The 20969-nt window shown below is 44.8% G+C and overlaps 1 protein-coding gene across 1 annotated transcript in view; it reads left to right on the top strand.

Annotated features, from left to right (window-relative positions):
- The window catches only part of LOC116779998 (transcription factor BTF3-like), a 32035-nt gene extending 13801 nt beyond the window's left edge, over positions 1-18234 (top strand). The window contains exons 4-5 of the mRNA XM_032674517.1: positions 16523-16582; positions 17970-18234. Of these exons, the coding sequence (XP_032530408.1) occupies positions 16523-16582; positions 17970-18016 (107 nt within the window). The 3' untranslated portion in view covers positions 18017-18234. The remainder of the gene's footprint in view (positions 1-16522; positions 16583-17969) is intronic.
- The last annotated feature ends 2735 nt before the right edge of the window (positions 18235-20969 follow it).

Here is a 20969-nt window from a genome sequence, read left to right as displayed (position 1 = left end):
AAGCCAAAACCCTTATGTCTGACCAGTCTGTCAGCGTCCCATAAGGGGACCCCTTCACTGAACAGATTCACCAGATCGGAGGGTGGTTCAACTGCCCTTTTCAGGGGGGCTAAGCCATTGGTTTGGACGATGTTAAGTGCATTTGTGATCAATTCATGGTGATGCCTTAAACCCCTAAGGGTTTTTTTATTTTTCTGGTACTTGTAAGCCTTGTAAGTTTTATAAGTAGTGGAAGTAGACTCTAAAAGCAGAATCCCTTTCCCTGTAGCACCCTTGTTTACACATTCCTTAACCCTTTTACCCCATTCTCTGCTCCCTATATCAATCCTACTCCTGAAACCAGTAGAAATGTTTAGTCTTTTGTCAAGTCAAGGCCTAGATTGTTGGCAGAACAGCATATCAGGGCCTAAACCACAGAACACGGTCAAAAACTGGGTAACTATGTACCCTTTGTGCTCTGAGGGAGATGAAGGTGGGATGAATAGGGGGTCCTGAAATGCACCCCAGACCTGTTTTCAGGGGGTGGACCCAGGGCGGTCCAGAGTAAAGGCCACAGGGTGGACACATTTGGGATTGGATGGATGGTATTATAAAATGTAACCTCTCGAGCACAGTGGGGCATCTTGTAACATCTTAGCCTTGGCAAAATAAACCCTTTCTTATCTCACCCCTAATTAACTGCTCTGGAGATTTTTTCAGCACCATAAATCCCACGGCAACAGTTGGGGTTTTTTTTTTGTTGTTGTTGTTTTTTGTTTGTTTGTTTATTTTTTGTTGGGTTTTTTTGTTTGTTTTTTTCTTTTTTTTTACCAAGGCTAAAAAATGAATAGGACCCCCTATTCATCCCACCTTCATCTCCCTCAGAGCACAAAGGGTACATAGTTACCCAGTTTTTGACCGTGTTCTGTGGTTTAGGCCCTGATATGCTGTTCTGCCAACAATCTAGGCCTTGCCTTGACAAAAGACTAAACATTTCTACTGGTTTCAGGAGTAGGATTGATATAGGGAGCAGAGAATGGGGTAAGAGGGTTAAGGAATGTGTAAACAAGGGTGCTACAGGGAAAGGGATTCTGCTTTTAGAGTCTACTTCCACTACTTATAAAACTTACAAGGCTTACAAGTACTAGAAAAATAAAAAAACCCTTAGGGGCTTAAGGCATCAATGGTCTTTTCCATTAATTCCCTCCCACCGAGGTAATATGTTTGTTAAAAAACATTGATTAGTTCCCAAAACCAAAAGGGAAGATTGTAGAGGGCATTACCTGGACTTCAACAAAGCCTTTGACACCATCTCCCACACCATACTCCTGGAAAAGCTGGCAACCCACAGCTTGGACAGGAGCACTCTGCTGGGTTAGGAACTGGCTGGAGGGCTGGGCCCAGAGAGTGGTGGTAAACGGTGCTGCATCCAGTTGGCGGCCAGTCACTAGTCGTGTCCCCCAGGGATCAGTGTTGGACCCAGTTCTATTTAATATCTTTATTGGTGATTTAGATGAGGGGATTGAGTCCACCATCAGCAAATTTGCAGATGACACTAAGTTGGGGGGGAGTGTTGATCAGCTGGAAGGCAGGAAGGCTCTGCAGAGGGACCTGGATAGGCTGGAGAGTTGGGCTGATTCCAATGGGATGAGGTTCAACAAGGCCAAGTGCCGGGTCCTGCACTTTGGCCACAACCCCATGCAGTGCTACAGGCTGGGCACAGAGTGGCTGGAGAGCAACCAGGCAGAAAAGGACCTGGGAGTTTGGATTGACAGGAAGCTGAACATGAGCCAGCAGTGTGCCCAGGTGGCCAAGAAGGCCAATGGCATCCTGACCTGTATCAGGAACAGTGTGGCCAACAGGTCCAGGGAAGTGATTCTTCCCCTGTACTCAGCGCTGGTGAGGCCACACCTCGAGTACTGTGTCCAGTTCTGGACCCCTCAGTTCAGGAAGGATATTGAGATGCTGGAGTAGGTCCAAAGAAGAGCAACAAGGCTGGTGAAGGGACTTGAGCACAAGTCCTATGAGGAGAGGCTGAGGGAGCTGTGGTTGTTCAACCTGGAGAAGAGGAGGCTCAGGGGAGACCTCATCACTCTCTCTAGAACTACCTGAAAGGAGGTTGTAGCCAGGCGGGGGTTGGTCTCTTCTCCCAGGCAACTATCAGCAAGACAGGAGGGCATGGTCTTAAACTCTGTCAGGGGAGGTTTAGGTTGGATATTAGGAAGAAATTCTTTACAGAGAGGGTAATCAACCATTGGAATGGGCTGCCCAGGGAGGTGGTGGATTCTCCGTCCCTGGAGGTTTTTAAGATGAGACTGGATGTGGCACTTAGTGCCATGGTCTAGCAACCACAGCGGTAGTGGATCAAGGGTTGGACTTGGTGATCTCGGAGGTCCCTTCCAACCCAACTGATTCTATGATTCTATGATTCTAGTTTATTTAGGTCCCTGGTAATTGTGACTAGTTTGTTCATTAATGCTTCAGAGTCCTTGCTATTTAGAACTCCCAATCCTGTTCCCAGGATGCCAGTCACATCCTTCCTGGTTTGCCTGGAGGAAGAGACGGTTAGTTTATTCAACCATGCTGTCCATCCTGCATAAGAGGTTTTCAGGAATGGTGAGCAAGTTGGTTGGATAGTAGAAACATTATTTTGCATCAACAGCTTAACTTGTTTGAGAGACCATGTGGGGTTAACTAACATTTGTTGTTGACCTGTATTTTTATCTAAGGACGGACCAGTATTATAGATGTGAGGACACAGTTTGATAGGATGCTGAGTTGTTGGAGACTGAGATGTTAAACATGTTTCTTCAACAAGTTTGAATTGAAGGCCCAAGCTCACTCAAGAGCTGGGGGTCTGTCCAAAGGCACATTACAATCATTGGATGAGATATTTTAAAGATGTGCCAGCACTCATGCTTAAAAGAGCAGGTATGTTTGTTGTTTTTTAAGACTGTTGTCATGCACTTAGTGTTATTTTGAATTTGGCATCCTATCGAAATGATGTCTCCTTTAATTCCTTTTAGAGATGGAATGTGTTGATTTTCACTCTTTTCTGTGATGGTCCACTCTTGCTTATAAAAGGTGATGTTGTTGTGCAGTGCTACTGCAGACAAATCTAGGTTAGACACAGGTATATTTAGAAGTATATAAATACAACCTGTTGATTTGCCATCCTCAAACTTTAGGTTTCCAGATAATGATGCACAGTAGAAATAGTATTGCATCCAAAACTAATGCCAGTATTCCTTGTATGTATTCAAAGTTGGTGTGGGTTAATTCATCCATCCACGCTGTATTAGGGAGGGTTCGGAACATACTGAAAACTGAAAACTATAATACCATTGAAAGCTCAACAGAAAAACAATATTTATTACAAAGAAGTGGCCGAAGTAAACAGGAACCTGAGAGAAAGAGAAAACAATGAGGAAATACGACACCCTACTCACTCAGGTGTCATTTATGGGGGTATCTTACCAACTCCGAATGCCATAAAATCCTCTGCAGCAGCTGTGTTTTTCAGAGGGTTAGCAGGCTCACACGTAGCAGGCGTCCCCGCTAAAGACAACTTGGTCCTTCGTGTGGAGCACACTCACCCAAAAAGCAGGCTGTCTGCTTTTATACGATCAACTGATTACGTCTTCCTAGGCAGGTGTGGCCAGCACCGCCCCGCCAGAGGTTCTCAGTCCCACCCCCTTGGTTATGCAAGTGCATCACTTCAGCGCATGTGTGAGTACTTTGGAATTTCCCTTCCACATGCACAAGTATGCTTCGGGGGTCTTTTCTAATTGAGTCTGGGGGTGTTAATTCATCAACTCCCCTTCAGTTTCTCCTTCGAATGTCCTTGGCAGACGATGAACCAATCACAGAACACCAATTAATACAGTTTATACAAGAAGCTCTCTCTCCAAGGACAAAGTTCCCATTTTATCAGTGAACTTGGAAGGGAAAATATAAACTCTTACAGGTGGCTGGGCCAAACACAGACCAAAAGTATCAACATCCCTGATACACATGTGTAGTTCATTTGGTGTTCCTGTGGAACAGAAAAGAAAGGAAATATGCTCAGTTGAAAATGCAACCGGCAGAGTTAATTAAAAGAGGGGTTTGACATTCAAGCAGAATCTCAACTTCTACTTTATAAAGTGCTTGCCACATAGCTGTTGCAGCTTCACGTACAATTTGGGGGGGGGGGGGGGTGCCACGGTCCGCTGGGATAGGGGAAATTGGACCGAGCACTGCAATTAGGGTTTGGACGCAGTTGAGGTCTCGTACTGCAATGCCAGTTTATTCAAGGGAAACAAGGGTTTAAAAAACCGCGGTTTGAGGGGTGGATGCTAAGCCGGGGAGGTGCAAAAGATTGACAGCTCAGGGAAAGATGTGATAGGGGGACAGGGGAAAGATGGGTGGAACTCCCGGGTATCAGAGGGAACTGGCTAATGGTAGCTCTCTCTGCACTGTGATAGCTACAGCTAATCAGTAACAGAGGCACGGGAAAACAGGGGAGAAGAAGAGATAAACAGCTTTCAAAGGGGAAGCCTGAGGGAGAAATGGGGACAATATGGAGGTACAGCAGGATCTATAAGTTTTGGCAGTAAACTGGGGTGTCCAAGGGTTCATAAGCACACAACAGTAAACTGGGGAAAAACTGCCAGTCTGCTGGGTGGATTATTCAGTGAGTAAAAAGTCCATTCAGATTCCATTAATGCTTTTCCAGGCCACGTATCTCTCCCATTCTGTCTTTTCATCCATCGCATCTCCCCCTTCTCTGTTTTCAATCGTGGTAACATTCACGGAGACACTGCGGATGACCATCTGGCGAACACAAATGACAAAACACGGCAAACAGGCACACAAGAACACGAGGGCAAATAGGGAAATCACTAACATGATTATGATTTTGCGGGACCAATTGGGTAAAGAGGGGAGTTTTATCCAATCTAAAAGTCCATCTGATCCTTCATCACGGGATTGGTGGATATCTTTTACAAGATTTTTTAATTGATGTATACTTTCATAAATTGATTGTGAGTGATCTGAAAAATTCATACAGCACATTCCTTCAAAATCCTGGCACCCATGACCGTGTGCCAGGAGTAAGACGTCAATGGCTGCACGATTTTGGAGACTAATTTCTTTCAGCTTTTGAGTGTCTGCCAGCAGACCCTCAATCGCTTTTGTGGTTGCATTCGCTTCTTTAGTTAACCAGTAACCAAGGTGGGAAAGCAAGGAAAGAGCATGGGCAGTTCCTATCCTGGGGATAGGGAAGGAAGTCCAAAATTTTTTCATGCGGGACCAAATGTGAATGCTGGAATCACAGTCTGCTGGGAAGGGTAGGGGTGGTGGCGGAGTAATGATTGTACTTATCACACGTGGTGCTGCATTAAGGGGAGGAATGATTGGGTTCTTTGGGACCACATTTTTTTTAGGGTTGGGAGACTTTCCTCTTTTTATACGGAGGGACCTTTTGACTTTATTTTTGGGAACAATTGATTGATCTGCTAATTGAAACTTCGCCGGGTTATACAGAACCAACTTCCCTACTGTGCAGGGACCCCCTTCTGGGTAGGCAGGAATACCTTGCCACGCCCGATCCCCGCACAGGAGGAAAAACCCTTCGGGGAACTTCATGTTCCTAGGAACGTGCTCTGTTGGTACTGTGGTGGCAATTGAATTGTTGCACCACGGCGAAGTGGCCCCTTTGTAAATTAATTTATTGGCGGTGACATTGTGGGGGGTAAATAGGTGGGGCTCTGTGTGCCGATGGAATATAACACAATTGCCAGTGGGTAGCGAACCGAGCAAATCTATTTCTTGTGGAGGGATGGTGGTAAACGCCTACCTGGATACCATTTGTGCTAGGGTGACTGAATTTAGCTGTAAGAATCCTAGACTCCGGGTTTGTTCCACGAATGTGTCCCAGTCTTTGCCTGGAGTCACGGGAATCCCTACAAGGCAGGTTTTGAATGGATTACTAGCACTGGACAAGGTCAGGCACAAGGTGTCAGTACCTGTGGCCTTGGCCAGGGTTACCCAGAGGTTCTCGGAGGGCTGGTTCATCCAATCCCTCAGAGGGGACGCAGTGACGTTGGTGACAAATCTGAGAAGACAGATCAGGATAGCGTAGGCCTGGAGAGTGTGCATCCTTCGTCTCAGTCCTGGTGTATCTTCACTCTTCTTGCGGGGACCCACTTTGGTCCGTTGTTGCCTGAAATACATGCGTACCCCTTCCCCCAGGTGATTAAGGGGAAAGGGCCCGTCCACATCTCTGTAATTGGATCTTTAAATATAACTTTCACTTTTTGTTGTGATGGAGTAAAATCTGATTTGAAATGTCTGTCTATTGGACTTCTGTTTATGTGAGTGTCTTGTTCCTCCATCATATTTAAAAAATTTAAAACATACATAACTTTTTCTAATCTTTCTTGGGGGGGCAGGCCAATACTCCCCCTCTTTTGTTTTTTGAGCAAATTTTTAATGTTTTGGTGAGCACGCTCTACTATGCCTTGTCCCGTGGGGTTGTGAGGGATTCCGGTGGTATGGTGTACCCCCCATTCTTCAAAAAACTTTTTTGTGTCTGCAGATACATAAGACGGTCCGTTATCCGTTTTTACCTGTTTGGGGACACCCATCCTTGCAAATGCGGACAGAAAATGCTTTTTAACATCTCGTCTCTTCTCACTAGAATGTGCGGTGGCCACAATCATTTTTGAAAAGGTGTCAATAGACACATGTACATACTTTAGTTTGCCAAATTCTGCCACGTGCCTGACATCTGACTGCCAAATTTCTAGAGCTGTCAAACCCCTGGGCTTGGTCCCCTCTGGAACCATTGGTGCAAGCATTTGACAATCAGGACACGCTTTCAAAATTTCTTTGACTAGGAATAATTTTAGTCCGAATTGTTTTTGTAACGACCGTGCATTCTGATGGAAAAACTCATGTGAAATTTTTGTTTGTTAATAAAGGTTAGGGGTGACCACCATACCTGCCAAATGGTCGGCGATTTGGTTTCCCTCTGCCACAGGACCGGGCAAAGCAGTGTGTGATCTGGTGTGGACAATGTAGAAGCTGAATTTTCTGTTTTCTATTAAAAACAACAATTTGGTTAACAGCTTAAAAATATTTTCATTATCAACTTCTGTTGTTAATGATCTAGGAGAGGACAGGCCAGCATCTCCCTTCAGCAGCTCAAATAATGGGTGCAGATCACTGGTTGTGATCCCCAGCACAGGTCTAATCCAATTAATGGCTCCTAGCAGCTTCTGGAGGTCATTCAAAGTTTGGACTCGCTTGTCAATTAACACTGACTGAGGCTTAATAACCTTCTCTGTAATTTGGAGCCCAAGATACTTCCAGGGTGCTTCCCTCTGCACTTTTTCAGGGGAGATCTCTAATCCTTTAGAATTTAGAGCCGAAATGGTCGAATTTAGGGTTTTTTCTACAGTCAATTGTGTTTTGGCACAGATCAACACATCATCCATGTAGTGGAAGATGATTGACTGCGGGAATTTTTTCCTGATTGGTTCTAACGCTTTAACCACAAACATCTGGCAAAGAGTTGGAGAATTTTTCATCCCCTGGGGAAGCACTCGCCACTGGAATCTGCGGTGAGGTTCACAAGCATTGATGGCAGGGACAGAGAACGCAAATTTGACCGAATCAGCCGGATTTAGGAATATGTGAAAAAAGCAGTCCTTAATATCGATAATTACCACGGGCCATTCAACAGGGAGCATAGATGGAGATGGCATCCCCTGCTGGAGGGCTCCCATGGGTTCCAGGACCTCGTTTACTTTCCGCAGGTCCTGGGGAAATCTCCAGGAGCCTGAGGATTTTTGAATTACAAACACTGGGGTGTTCCAGGGACTGGTGGAAGACTCCAAGTGCCCTTTTTCCAATTCCTGATCAACTAATTTATTCAAAATTTGCAGCTTTTGTTTGGGCAGGGGCCACTGATCCACCCAAACTGGCGTTTCTGTCTTCCAGCTCAGTTTGGGGAGCTGCAAATGCTCAGTGACCCCTCCTAAAAATTTTCATCTGGAGACAGGGTTCCCAAAGTGAACTCCCACTGCTCCATTGCGTCCCTTCCCCATAGTGTGATTGGGATGTTAAGTACATACGGTTTGAGCGATGCTGATCTCCCCTCTGGTCCATAGACTGTTAGTACCTCTTTGCTTCTAACAGGATACTGTGATCCTCCTATCCCACTGTCTCTGACATTAGTAGTCTGGGCTGACCAGCCGTATGGCCAGTCTTTGGAGGCAAAGATAGATATATCAGCACCCGTATCAAGTAAGCCCTCTACTTTGACTTTCTGGGGGTGCTTAGGCTGTGAAAAATAAACCAGACATGTTAGAAGTGGACGGGAGGTTTTCACTGAGGTAGTCCAGTGGACTTCCCTCAGTGCTTCCTCCCTCTGCTCCTCGTCTGAGGATTTCACGCAGAGCAGGTCATCTGTGGAGATCATCTTTGCCACGGGGAAGCGTTCCTCTAGCTGCACGGGAGGGAGATGCACAGTTCGGCATATAGCAATGTTGGTATTTGTAAGTCCTGTCAGGAGGATGGGTACAACAATGATTCCCTTAGCCACTGCTGAGAGATGTGATATCATTAGAAATGTTTTGTCAGGGTCTACTGGGCTAGATGACCTGACTCTGGCCAATTGCTCATAGGAGCTTAGGTGTGTTGAGGGGTGAACAACAGAGAGAATGGTCCAGTTAAAGGGAACACATTGATTTTGAACTGGAACAGGGTTTACTAAATTAGGGGAAACACACGGAACAGGAATAGGGTCTGTTGGATTCAGGGGAATAGGATCTGCCGGAGGCTTTGGGCTTACAGGGTGGCAGGGTGAGGTGTGGGACACAGGATTGAGCGGAGAGCAGGGGTGATTTGTGTCATCGCGCCCCCCGGGCGCTCTGCTCCCCGTTTCCCTGAGGCTCACAGGAGCAAGGACGAAGATCAGGCAAGGATTGAAATGTGACTTTTTTCCTTGGCCTTGGGGATCTCCTGGGGGGCAAAGGTTCACCATTGAGGTTGGTTATGGACCTGCAACTAGAGGACCAATGACGGCCTTTCCCACACTTTCGGCATAGGGTTTTAGGTAAATTTGGTTCAGGGTTTAATTTAGGACAGTACTTTTTAAAATGTCCTTTCTCCCCGCACTCAAAACAATGCTGAGGCCCTGTAAAAGCAGCAGCCAATAGACGTGCCTTATGGGAATTAGAGCCTATGTTCTTACAGGCTTCTATCATTTCTAGTAAGGAGGGATTTTTTAACATTTTTAATGCTTTCTGGCAGTCCTCATTAGCCTTTTCAATAACCAATTTATTAAACAAAATTTCTTGATTCTCTTTTTGATGGACTTGCCGGCTGATTGCTTCTCTTAACCGGGTTATAAATTCCACAAAAGGTTCTTTTGGACCTTGGTTAATAAGAGTGAAGGAGGGTGTCTGAACATAGGCATTAGCTACCCTCTTCACAGTTTCTAATGCCAATTCTTTGATTACTTCTAAAAATTTGGGGTCAATTCTAGCTTGATCCTTCCTACTAGAATAGTTCCCTTCCCCATAAAGCATATCTATTGCCTGCTGGATAGGAATTCCTCTCCTTTCCATTTTTTCATTCACATATACAGTAATCAGTTTTTTCCATTCAACCTCAAATACTGAGGACTGTACTGTGGTGAACAATCCTCCTATTACTGTGCGAATATCATAAGGAATTAATGTATAAGCAAGAAAAAAGGATTCCAGCAGCCCGATGGTAAAGGGTGCTCCCAGTCCATATTCAACGATTGCTTTTTTAATGTCTTTGAGCATGGGGTACGATATTGGTCTCCACTCCGGGGTCTTTCCTTCTTCTACATAAATAGGAAACGCTTTCAGGAATTCGGTATCCTTAGCTGAAGCAGCTTCTTCCCTGAAAACCTTCCAGATGTCCGGGAGTTTTGGCCGCCATTCAGGGGAGTCTGTGTCCGGTTGCAGGCACTGACAGGCAAGGTAAGCCTCTGTGCCTGAACCAGGTTCAGGATAGCTACAGGCTCTGGTGCTATGAGGCTTATGGGTATGGCCATCTTTCCAAAAAGAGGCCCTGACTTTTGCCCTACCCCTGCTTCTCGCTACCCTGCCGCCCCGGTCAGATGACGAATCCAGGGAGGAGGCGGGACTGGAGGAGATAGGCGTATCCCTGGGCAGACCGGGGGAGGGATCCCTGACGCGATCGGGCAGAGGCGGGGGAGGTCTAAAGGGCAGAGCTACAGGGGCCCGCCTTCTCCCGTTCCGCGTGGGTTTTTTCTGCACCACCCCTTTCTGCCTTTGCTCCGTGCAATCCCCGTGTCCCTCCTCCTCGATATCCTTTTGAGATCGCCGTGATGGTTTCTTCCCTTCCCTGTCACATGGTGTATCTGTCTGCCCAGTGTCCATCTCCGCCCTTTTAGTTTCAGTTTCTGGGAGGCTGATATCCTTGTTCATCACCTGGTACTGTAGCACCATGAGGATTAACCGCCACGCGATAAGAGCTTCTTTGGCTAAGCTGTCCCCCTTGTCACTGTCCCGCCAGAGGTCGTATCCCACAGCTTGCCAGTTCTCGATATCAGTGTCCTTGGCAAGCTTGTAGCTTTTGCGGTCAAGCTATCTGGCAAGCGCTTTAGCTGACTTTTTATCGAGAGGGTGACCATGCTCTGTAAGAAAATCTTTCAAGCGCCGGTATACAAATTTTTGAGAGGTCGAGAGAGTGAGTCCCATGGTGCAGGTCCCCACTCCAGTCTCGGATAGAAAATCCTCTCTTTCAATGTCCAGTCGGGGTGTGGGTGATGGGGTAGGGTGCAGGGAATGCCCCCAGCAGCTCACCTGTGCGATGCGTTGACCCGCGCAGCTTCTACAAGCCCGCAGCCGCCCGTTCTGCTGGAGAGGACCGGCGGGGACGAACGCCTCTCCTGGCACCGTCTGAGCCCAAGTGCAGGCACAGGAGTTCTCTTAATATGAAAGCTCTCAACTGTGCCCCACGTTCTGGGTGCCACTTGCCACGGTCCGCTGGGATAGGGGAAATTGGACCGAGCACTGCAATTAGGGTTCGGACGCAGTTGAGGTCTCGTACTGCAATGCCAGTTTATTCAAGGGAAACAAGGGTTTAAAAAACCGCGGTTTGAGGGGTGGATGCTAAGCCGGGGAGGTGCAAAAGATTGACAGCTCAGGGAAAGATGTGATAGGGGGACAGGGGAAAGATGGGTGGAACTCCCGGGTATCAGAGGGAGCTGGCTAATGGTAACTCTCTCTGCACTGTGATAGCTACAGCTAATCAGTAACAGAGGCACGGGAAAACAGGGGAGAAGAAGAGATAAACAGCTTTCAAAGGGGAAGCCTGAGGGAGAAATGGGGACAATATGGAGGTACAGCAGGATCTATAAGTTTTGGCAGTAAACTGGGGTGTCCAAGGGTTCATAAGCACACAACAGTAAACTGGGGAAAAACTGCCAGTCTGCTGGGTGGATTATTCAGTGAGTAAAAAGTCCATTCAGATTCCATTAATGCTTTTCCAGGCCACGTATCTCTCCCATTCTGTCTTTTCATCCATCGCAGGGGGGGGTCTCCTCCGATCAGAGGGAGTGAGACTGTTTTTAAGATTTTGGCAAGCACAACGTGTGCACTTATGGGTGATTGCACTCCTTTCCGGGCAGGCATGAATTGTGCTTTGTTGTGTTCCAGAAGTGAAAACCTTGGATGCAAAAGACATGCCTCTTCTATAAACCCATATCTTTTGGATTCAGGGCTGACATCCATGACTGGTACAGTTTTTGAATTTATCAGTTCCACAAAATTTAGAACATCAGGAGTTAAAAACCCAATATTGGTATGCAGTCCCCTGCAACAAACTGTAAACCACAACTGTCTGTTCAACTCTTTCTCCGACCAGACAGGAGAATTAGCAGAGTGTGAGCAAGTGATAATATCTCTCTTTTCTACCCCATCAATACCCAAACACACGGCTTCTTGTATTGTAGCTGTTAGGTTTGCAATATTGGTCACTGCAACTGTTAGTGGGGCTGTGCTGGCATTTAAGTGCTGGTAATCAAGAGTAAATATTGATTGTTTTTCCAAGTTAGTATCAACTACAAAAGTGCTACTTTGTGCTGCAGCAGGAATTTTTTGTATCAAGGAATGCAGGTGCAGTGTGAAGTGACTGCACTACAGCCTCCCGATTTCTGTTGGGGCTGGAGTCGACATTTGAACCAAAAGACCACACATCACAATCTGGCAGATGCTAGGTTCAACCATTCAGAACATCAAAGCCCAAAATGTTTTCTTTAATTGCAAAGCGAGTAGTCAACATCCACTGCTTACTTAGAGGCCATAAATTAATCTTAGCAGCTTGACAGATACTGCTTGCTTCTTTTACTCCAGTGATTTTAACACTTTGCTGTCTGAGTTGTAATCCCAGCTTCTCAGCATTTTGCTGTGTTAATATTAAATATTGTGGTCCCGTATCTATTAGAAATTTTATTAATTGCTGACAAGAACCAACTGGAATCCCAATGTACGTGTCATTATTATGTATGTGTTAATAGGATTCTTCTTGCTGGATTTTAATTTTGCTTGGCTTATTGCCATAATGCTTTTGCAAATCAGCCACTTGAATCAGATTGAATTGAGTTGTTTTTTGGGTCTGGTTCTCCTGTCCACCCTGAGTTTTTTTTAGCGGATTCAGTTTCATACACAAAGGAATTTGAGGGGGGTAAGGAATAATTTTCCTTTAGTTCATTATCATTAATGTTAGGGGATTCGGGAGTTTGCATAAACATAATTTCAACTTTAGAGTCTCCTAGTTTCTTACTCTCATCAGATTTAGAATTAGGGTTCTCTGTGGTTGCATCATAATCACAATCATAGTGTAACCTAAAGAGATCACGGAGAAAAAAACTCCAGACCATTTTAGTGTATAAGATAAAAAGAGCGGGTTGTGTAATCAGACCCTCAGGCCCACAGGAATACACGCGATGTGCGCACACCCAAGCAGTGGTTCTATGATTTAATAATATGGTCTGTCCAATCCCAGATTTATCCACCCCCTGGTTCTGCCCAGTTCTGCCCCCCAACACGCCCCTTCAGGAACTGGGTCTGGGGGCATGTGGGACCCCTTCTTTCTCATCTTCATCTTCTTCACAGCATGTACAGTCCTTGGAACTCCTCCAAAGTTCTGGGCTTGAAGGTTGCTTTTGTCTGTTGTGGTATCTTGTTGTCCAGGCCTAGGGTGCAATGATCTTAAACAGAGGTGTTTTTCTACAATTCTACCTTGAAAACAAGACTAAACATGCTAAAGGAATTTAGAGGGGTTTGATATGAAATGGGGTAATAGGGTTGGGTATTTGTAAACTACTATGCTAAAGGGTAAGGGATTATACAGCTACATTAAAATCTACATTTACTATACAACTACTTCTAAAATCTACAGAAAGCTAAAAACATCCAAAAAGTTTTAAGGCATCAAATATCCCCATTCCAAGTCTTGATGTCAGGATAAGACACTGATTTATGAAGCTGCCTGACTGAAGTGGGAGGCTGTTTTTCTAGCAGCAGTTTCTTTTTGTGGTCCACAGCAGCAAGCAGACTTTTAAGGTGGTCAACCTCAGTTTTAAGCAGCTCATTTTCAGCAACAATTTTACCAACTCGAGCTTCCAATTTTCTCCTGTTTCCCTCTCAAAGGCTAATGATGACTTCAACACCTCATATTCAGATTTCAAAACAGTGTACTCAACATCAGAAATCTGTTCAGAAGCAGGTGAATTTTTAACTTCTTGTTGTGCACAAGGCACACAGGCTCTTAAAACTGCACAAATCGCACCTTTACCCTTTCCTTCCTTACATTTCTACTCAGCCCGACATTGTTGAATGCATTCCACAACTTTCTCTTTGACTTTCCGAAACCTTTGAACCCACTCCTTCCCAACCTCGGAAGGGGCACATTTGTATTTTTGCGGCAGATTATCCATGACGACCCTGCTTTACTGCACCAATTTTAATGTCATGAGAAAGGGGGGAGTCTGCCTTAGGGGAGATTTTCTTGACCCCTAGTGTTTTATTTGTCTGTCAGTGCCCCAGGGAAGCCAAAACCCTTATGTCCGACCAGTCTGTCACGTGTCCCATAAGGGGGACTCCACTAAACAGATTCACCCGATCGGAGCGCGGTTTGGTTTGACTGCCCTTTTCAAGGGGGGCTAACTGCCGCTGTTGAGACGGGCACAACACACAAGGAATTGTGCACACAAGCCAAAAGCCCAAAAAGCTTCCTTTATTGTTTTTTCCAGCCTTTCTATATCTTTCTTAAGAATGTGTGTCCATACATATTTGGTTCACTCAAAGACAAACAGTTCATGATTGGATGACCTTTTCTTTGCTACATCTCCGATACTTCTTCTATTTGCAGCTGTTTTTCTTCTCTTTCTCACACTTTCTTCCTTAATGATGTTTTACTTGTTCCTTTGCCAGACCACAGCTGTAGCTCAAGGTCAAAGCTGCCTACTACAGCTAACCGCTGCCGGCAACTGCTAGCACCTTATAAAGGACTTACTCTAACAGTTTATGGAATAACACTCTTTTTTAATACAAATTGTGACAAGTTAATAAGGTTTATAGGTCATCAGTGATAGTGTCTGACTGCAAAAACATATTTAAAGCAATGTACTAATAGTACAAACAAGCACAAACTCTAGTGCTAATAACAGCATTTAGTGCACATAGAATGAATTTCTTACCCAGTAGGTGTCCCTCTGGGGGGGAAGACATGTTCAACCTGTTGACTGATCCCAACAGTTTCAGTGGAGTCTTCCTCCAATTTCCCCCTATTCCCAACTTACTTTTATACTATCTCTTCAGGTTTAGGTGGAACTTGAGTGACTCTAGTCATAAGTACTTAATTGGGTAGTCGTCCTTGGCATCTATCTCCCTTGGTGGACAGATACTGTACAGTCTTTGAACTACAAAGTATCACCATGTTCCCCTCCCTGCAGGGATGTCTATGGAGGGAGACCGCGGCGTCTCGACGCTACTCCTCTGTTGCATCTCCCATAGCAGGTGCTTATTATTGTTTAGGGAACCTTTGTGGGGCATTTTAGTGTGTTTCTGTGGCTAGGTTGTGGTAGTGGGGGGGGACTACAGGGGTGGCTTCTGTTAGAAACTGCTAGAAGCTTCCCCTGTCTGGTGGAGCCAATGCCAGCCAGCTCCAGGATGGGCTTCCTGCCACTGACCAAGGCCGAGCCAATTAGGAATGATAGTAACACCTCTGTGATAACATATTTAAGAACAGAAGGTTGTTGCGCAGGTGAAAATTCCAACCAGGGAGGAGCGGAGTGAGAACATGGGAACAACAATGTAGACACCAAGGTCAGTGCAGAAGGAGGGGGAGGAGGTGCTCCAGGTGCTGGAGCTGTGGCCCCTGCAACCCGTGGTGAAGACCATGGTGGAACAGCTGTCCCCCTGCAGCCCATGGAGGACCATCAGGGTGCAGAGACCCACCTGCAGCCCATGGAGGAGGCCATACTGGAGCAAATGGATATCTGAAGGAGGCTGTGATGCCGTGGGAGGCCCATGATGGAGCAGGGTACTGCCAGGGACCTGTAACCTGTGGAGAGAGGAACCCACACTGGAGCAGGTTTTTCCCAGGTAGGACTTGTGGTCCCTGTGGGGGACCCACGCTGGTACAGCTCATTCATGAAGGACTGCACCCCATGGAGAAGTGACCCATGTGGCAGCAGTTTCATGAAGAACTGTTGCCCGTGGGATGGACTCATGTCAAAGAGGTTCGTGAAGGACTGTCTCCCATGGGAGGGACCCCATGGGACCAGGGGAAGGACTCCTCTCCCTGAGCAGCAGCAGAAACAACTGACTGTAACCCCCATTCCCCGTCCCCCTGCACTGCCGGGGGGGGAGGAGGGGTGGGGGGAAGGTGTTTTTAAGATTATTTTACTTCTCACTCTTTTGCTCTGATCCTGTTAGTAATAACTTCAATTAATATCCCCACTTTGAGTCTGTTTTGCCCACGATGGTGATCAGTAAGTGACCTCTCCCAGCTCTTAACTCATGAATCCTTAGCTGGTTTTTTTTCTCTCCTCTGTCCAGTTGCAGTGACAGAGCAGCTTTAGTGGGTACCTGGCATCCAGCCAGGGTCAACCCACTACAGGCATGTCAACTGCATTCCATCCAAAGAACAGCAACTGCATTTTATCCTGTAATTTTTAGTCTCCTCTAATTTTTAACCCTATCCATCATTCCACACCACTCAAGGCACTCTATATATCTAGAACCAAGATGGTGACTAGTAAACTGGTTTAGCATGAATCTTCTCATTTTTCTGCTGGTCTGTTTGAACATTATTAGTAACAAAGAGTTAGTTGTAGATTTTTATTCAGCAGGGGAACCGGATAAAGCATTGCAGTTTAGCTCAGACTCTTTGATAATATTTTCAAAAAACACAAAGCAAAGCAGCTCTGTAATCAAGATGCTTATGGTGAGCTTGACTGATGCTTTTGAACTACTTGCTCTTGCAGCTGTGGATGGAAAAGCACCACTTGCTACTGGTGGTGGTGATGATGATGATGAAGTTCCAGGTAAGAACAAGCATGCAGTGGAAGAAAAGTTAATTTTGCTGAGAGATATGTGCAGTATAAGATTGGGCCAAGGACGATAAGAGTATTAACTAGTCACTCCTTTCAGTACCTGAAGGGGGGCTGAAAGAGAGCTGGAGGACTTTTTAGAAGAGCATGGAGTGACAGGATAAGGGGGAATGGCTTTGAACTGAAAGAGGGTAGATATACATTAGATATTAATTATTGTCCCTCTGTACTGGGCACTGGTGAGGCCGCACCTTGAGTACTGTGCCCAGTTTTGGACCCCTCACTTCAAGAAAGACATTGAAGTGCCGGAGCGTGTCCAGAGAAGGGCAACAGAGCTGGGAAAGGTCTGGAAGAGTAAGTCCTATGAGTAGCAGCTGAAGGAGATGAGGTGACTCAGCCTGGAGAAAAGGAGGTTCAGGGGAGACCTTCTCACTCTCTACAACTACCTGAAAGGAGGTGGGGGTCGACCTCTTCTCCCAGGCAACTAGTGACAGGACAAGAGGAAACGGCCTCAAGCTGTGCCAGGGGAGGTTCACAGTGAACATCAGGAAGAATTTCTTCACTGAAAGAGTGGTTAAGTATTGGAACAGGCTGCTCAAGGAAGTGGTGGAGTCCCCGTCCCTGGAGGTGTTCAGGAAATGACTGGACATGGCACTTAGTGCTATGGTCTAGTTGACAAGGTGGTGTTCGGTCAAAGGTTGGACCCGATGACCTTGGAAGTCTTTTCCAACCTAAATGATTCTGTAATTCTTTGATTAGGAAGAAATTCTTTACTCAGAGGATAGTGAGGCACTGGCACAGGTTGCCTAGAGAAGCTGTGGCTGCCCCATCCCTGCAAGTGTTCAGTCAGGTTGCACTGGGCTTGGAGCAACCTGGTCTAGTGGAAAGTATCCCTGCCCACAGCAGGGGGTTGGAATGAGATGAGCTTTAAGGTCCCTTCCAACCCAGGACATTCTGTGATTCTATTATAGAATTTCTGTGGGCATTGTTTTCAGACACCATATGAGACTTAGATGGACCACTGGTTTGAGCTAGCATTTTTGTCCTATTTAGGAATAATAGCTATGGCTAAGATAATTATTTAATATTCAGTAAGAAGAGTACTAAGAAACTGCCTTTTCAGTATCACTTTGCCCTGTTGTGGGTATGGTAAAGTTAAATGCTCCTAGAATTGTGCTTTATAATGAACCATTTCAAACTTACTGGTTTGAACAAGAAGAATGAACCATGAAGCTCTTAGATGTTTGGTCTGTATTTTATATGCTGATTTTATTATTTTTTTTGCTATGTAACCACTCGATGTGAACTGGAATTTTTTTGGGGGGGAATTTGCAAAGACAAAGTGGGTCAGACTTGAATTTTAACATTTTTCTTTTTCTAGATCTTGTTGAAAATTTTGATGAAGTTTCAAAGAATGAGGCAAACTGAACTGACAGTTTCTGAATAAAATTAAAACTTGAAAAAGCTATATGAAGCTGCTATTTTATATTATGACTACTTTTATTCAATTTTATTTTTATTTCCTGATGAGATGTCAAGATGTGTAATATTTGGAAACTCTTGAACCTGCAACTCTTTTTCAGTTATTGCTTGTACACAGTATTGTTTTTGTGGCCTAGTTGAACAAACCTATGCTTTGAAATAAGTCAGATTGCTAATGAATCTCATGAGTCTCTGCCTAGACACAAATTTTGAGTAACTTGTATACAAGCAATGCCCCATCTTTAATGAACTTTGGCATACAATAAAAAATATAAAATGATCTTTCTGGTGTGGCTTTTTGTCAGAAAAGCAAGAAAAAAAATTGACCATTAACTATTAAGCAATCATAAAAGGTCTTGCTTTTTTTCAGAGCATCCTCCTTTTTGCTCTGTTAGAAAACTGGTTTCTAGGAAAATTTTCAGTGCATAATGGCGCATTTAAGACTTATTTGGTGAATTCCCAGTGTTTGTGGGTCAGAGCACATACACTGTGTTCCTAAGATACTTTGTAATCTACTGAATTTAAGAAGTAGACCTGTATTCTAGAACTGCTTTATGGTTGTAGGGGGTTTATGTGGCAAGTATGGGGAGGCTGCAGGAGTGACTTCTGTGAGAAGACACCAGAAGTTTCCCTTATGTCCAATAGAGCCAATGCCAGCTGGCTCCAAGGCCAAGCCTGCTGCTGGCCAAGGCCAAGCCAATCAGTGATGGTGGTAGCACCTCTGGGATAACATTTTTAAGAAGGGAGCAGGAGAAAAACTGGGCAACAGCAACCAGGAGAGAGGAGTGAGAATATGTGAAAGAAACAGCTCTGCAGACAGTGAGGTCAGTGAAGAAGGAGGGGGAGGTGGTGTTTCAGGTGCCAGAGCTGAGATTCCCCTGCAGCCCATGGTGAAACAGGTTGTCCATCTGCAGCCCATGGAGGACCATATGCCTGAAGCAAATGCACTTGCCCAAAGGAGGCTGTGACCCTGGGAGAAGCCTGCACTGGAGCAGGCTCCTGGCAGGACCTGTGGAGAGAGAAGCCTGTGCTGGAGCAGGTTTACTAGCAGGACCTGTGACCCTTTGATTAAATCCTGTCTGGATGGAAATGTGTAGATTTAAAGTTATGTTCCTTAAGAATTGCTTTAAAGACAGCATCTTAACTTCTTTTAATCAAATATTAACAATCTATTTATGGTTCTTCACTGTTGTCTTTGTTGGTTCAGTTTTTATCTCAACCATTGCCTAGCTGTGAGAAAGCTGAATTTGAGCAATTAGAAAGTGGATGAATAAAGTTTTGTTTTCTCCTTGGTAGAATTATTTCCCATCTATATTATTTCTTTCTATGAACAGAGCTGCTTGCTTCTGTAGTTTTTATTTAACTCCATGACCGACTGCTGTGGTTTAATCCCAGCTGGCAACTAAGCCCCACACAGCCACTTGCTTCCTCCTCCCCCCTGAGATGGGGGAGAGAATCAGAAGAATAAAAGTGAGAAAACGTGAGGGTTGAGATAAAGACAGTTTAATAATATTAAGGAAAAGGAAAAAACAACAGAGAGAAAACTAAAACCCAAGAAAGACAGGTGATGCAAATGAAAACAATTGTTCACCAACTGACCAGCCAGGCCCTGAGCAGCAGTCCCCCCACCAACCTCCCCTCTAGTTTTATTGCTGAGCACAATGCTATAGGGTCTGGAATATCCCTTTGGTCAGTTGGAGTCAGCTCTCCCAACTGTATCCCAAGCAATTTCTTGTGCACTTCCAGCCTACTCGCTGGTTTGTGACATCTGTGATTACATGCTGCACAGTCAATTTTGCAAAAATAATTTAGTTAATCAGAAAAATCAACTCGTTTGCTAACATTGAAATACGGTATACTTTTGTTGAACTTCAAGAGTAAAAATATTTTATTAACACTCCCATAAGAAATTACACTGTAAGTGCTTTTGTCAAAAGGCTCGGAGGGAAGCGACTTGGAATTAGATTTGGATCGCAGAATTTTCAAATTCCTCAAGTCCCATGGCATGCTGTGGCAAGAAAACACTGTGCTGCCTTCAGATCCATGGGTGTAGTTCAAAGGTAGCTCCTAGTATCTTTGTCTTCTCCCTGCCATCAGAGGCTAAAGAAATTGTTCACTCAAACAAAATCAGCAGGTTGACATTTCAGAACATTATGAACCCTGGATGAGGGGCTTTAAAATTTTTCTCTCTATAAACAAATGTGTACCATGGGGTTGGGGTCTTTAAACCTTGAAGTAGGATATTGTGAAGTATTTATACCAAAAGAAACAAAACTCCTTTGTTGTGTTTCAGAGAAACACAAAGTTTGTGAAGTACGCTGTTAATATTTCATAATCATCGATTGTCTGTGCTCTCTTGATGCTATTTTTTCCAGTGAATAAAACTTTTTCTTTGCAGAGATTCCCCCCACTCTTTCTCCCACCCCTGTGCTAGCTCTAAGTTTTCCACAAGGTGCCTGAATCATAGCTTAAGTACTGCAGGCTGATCCCTGTAGGGCACTCAAGAGCCAGGGAAAAACACCATATTCATTGCTTTAGCAGCAAAAGGTTATGCTATAGAAAGGGCTTTTAATGCAAGAAACAGCTTCTGAAAAATAACCATCTTCACCTTTGTACTAATTTTTGTGGGATACATGGTGATGACTATTTGACAATTACTTAATATTTTATAGCGAAAAGATGGAAGAAACTTTACATCTTGCTGTCCTAATCTATGTCCCTCTATTTTTCCATCTTCCCACATAATCTGAAAATGCATTTTCTTGTATATATTTTCAGGTAATATATAGGAAACAAATGGACTATTTGTTATGTATTAAACTCAATGCTGACTGAAGTTAAAGACAAAATATCAAGCAGATATTGAATGTTCATAATTTAGAATAAGTACTTTCCTGTA

The sequence above is a fragment of the Chiroxiphia lanceolata genome, chromosome W, assembly GCF_009829145.1.
Source record: "Chiroxiphia lanceolata isolate bChiLan1 chromosome W, bChiLan1.pri, whole genome shotgun sequence".
Classification (NCBI taxonomy): domain Eukaryota; kingdom Metazoa; phylum Chordata; class Aves; order Passeriformes; family Pipridae; genus Chiroxiphia; species Chiroxiphia lanceolata.
The sequence above is the reverse complement of the archived record's forward strand: the minus strand, read 5'-3'. Positions and strand labels throughout refer to the sequence as shown.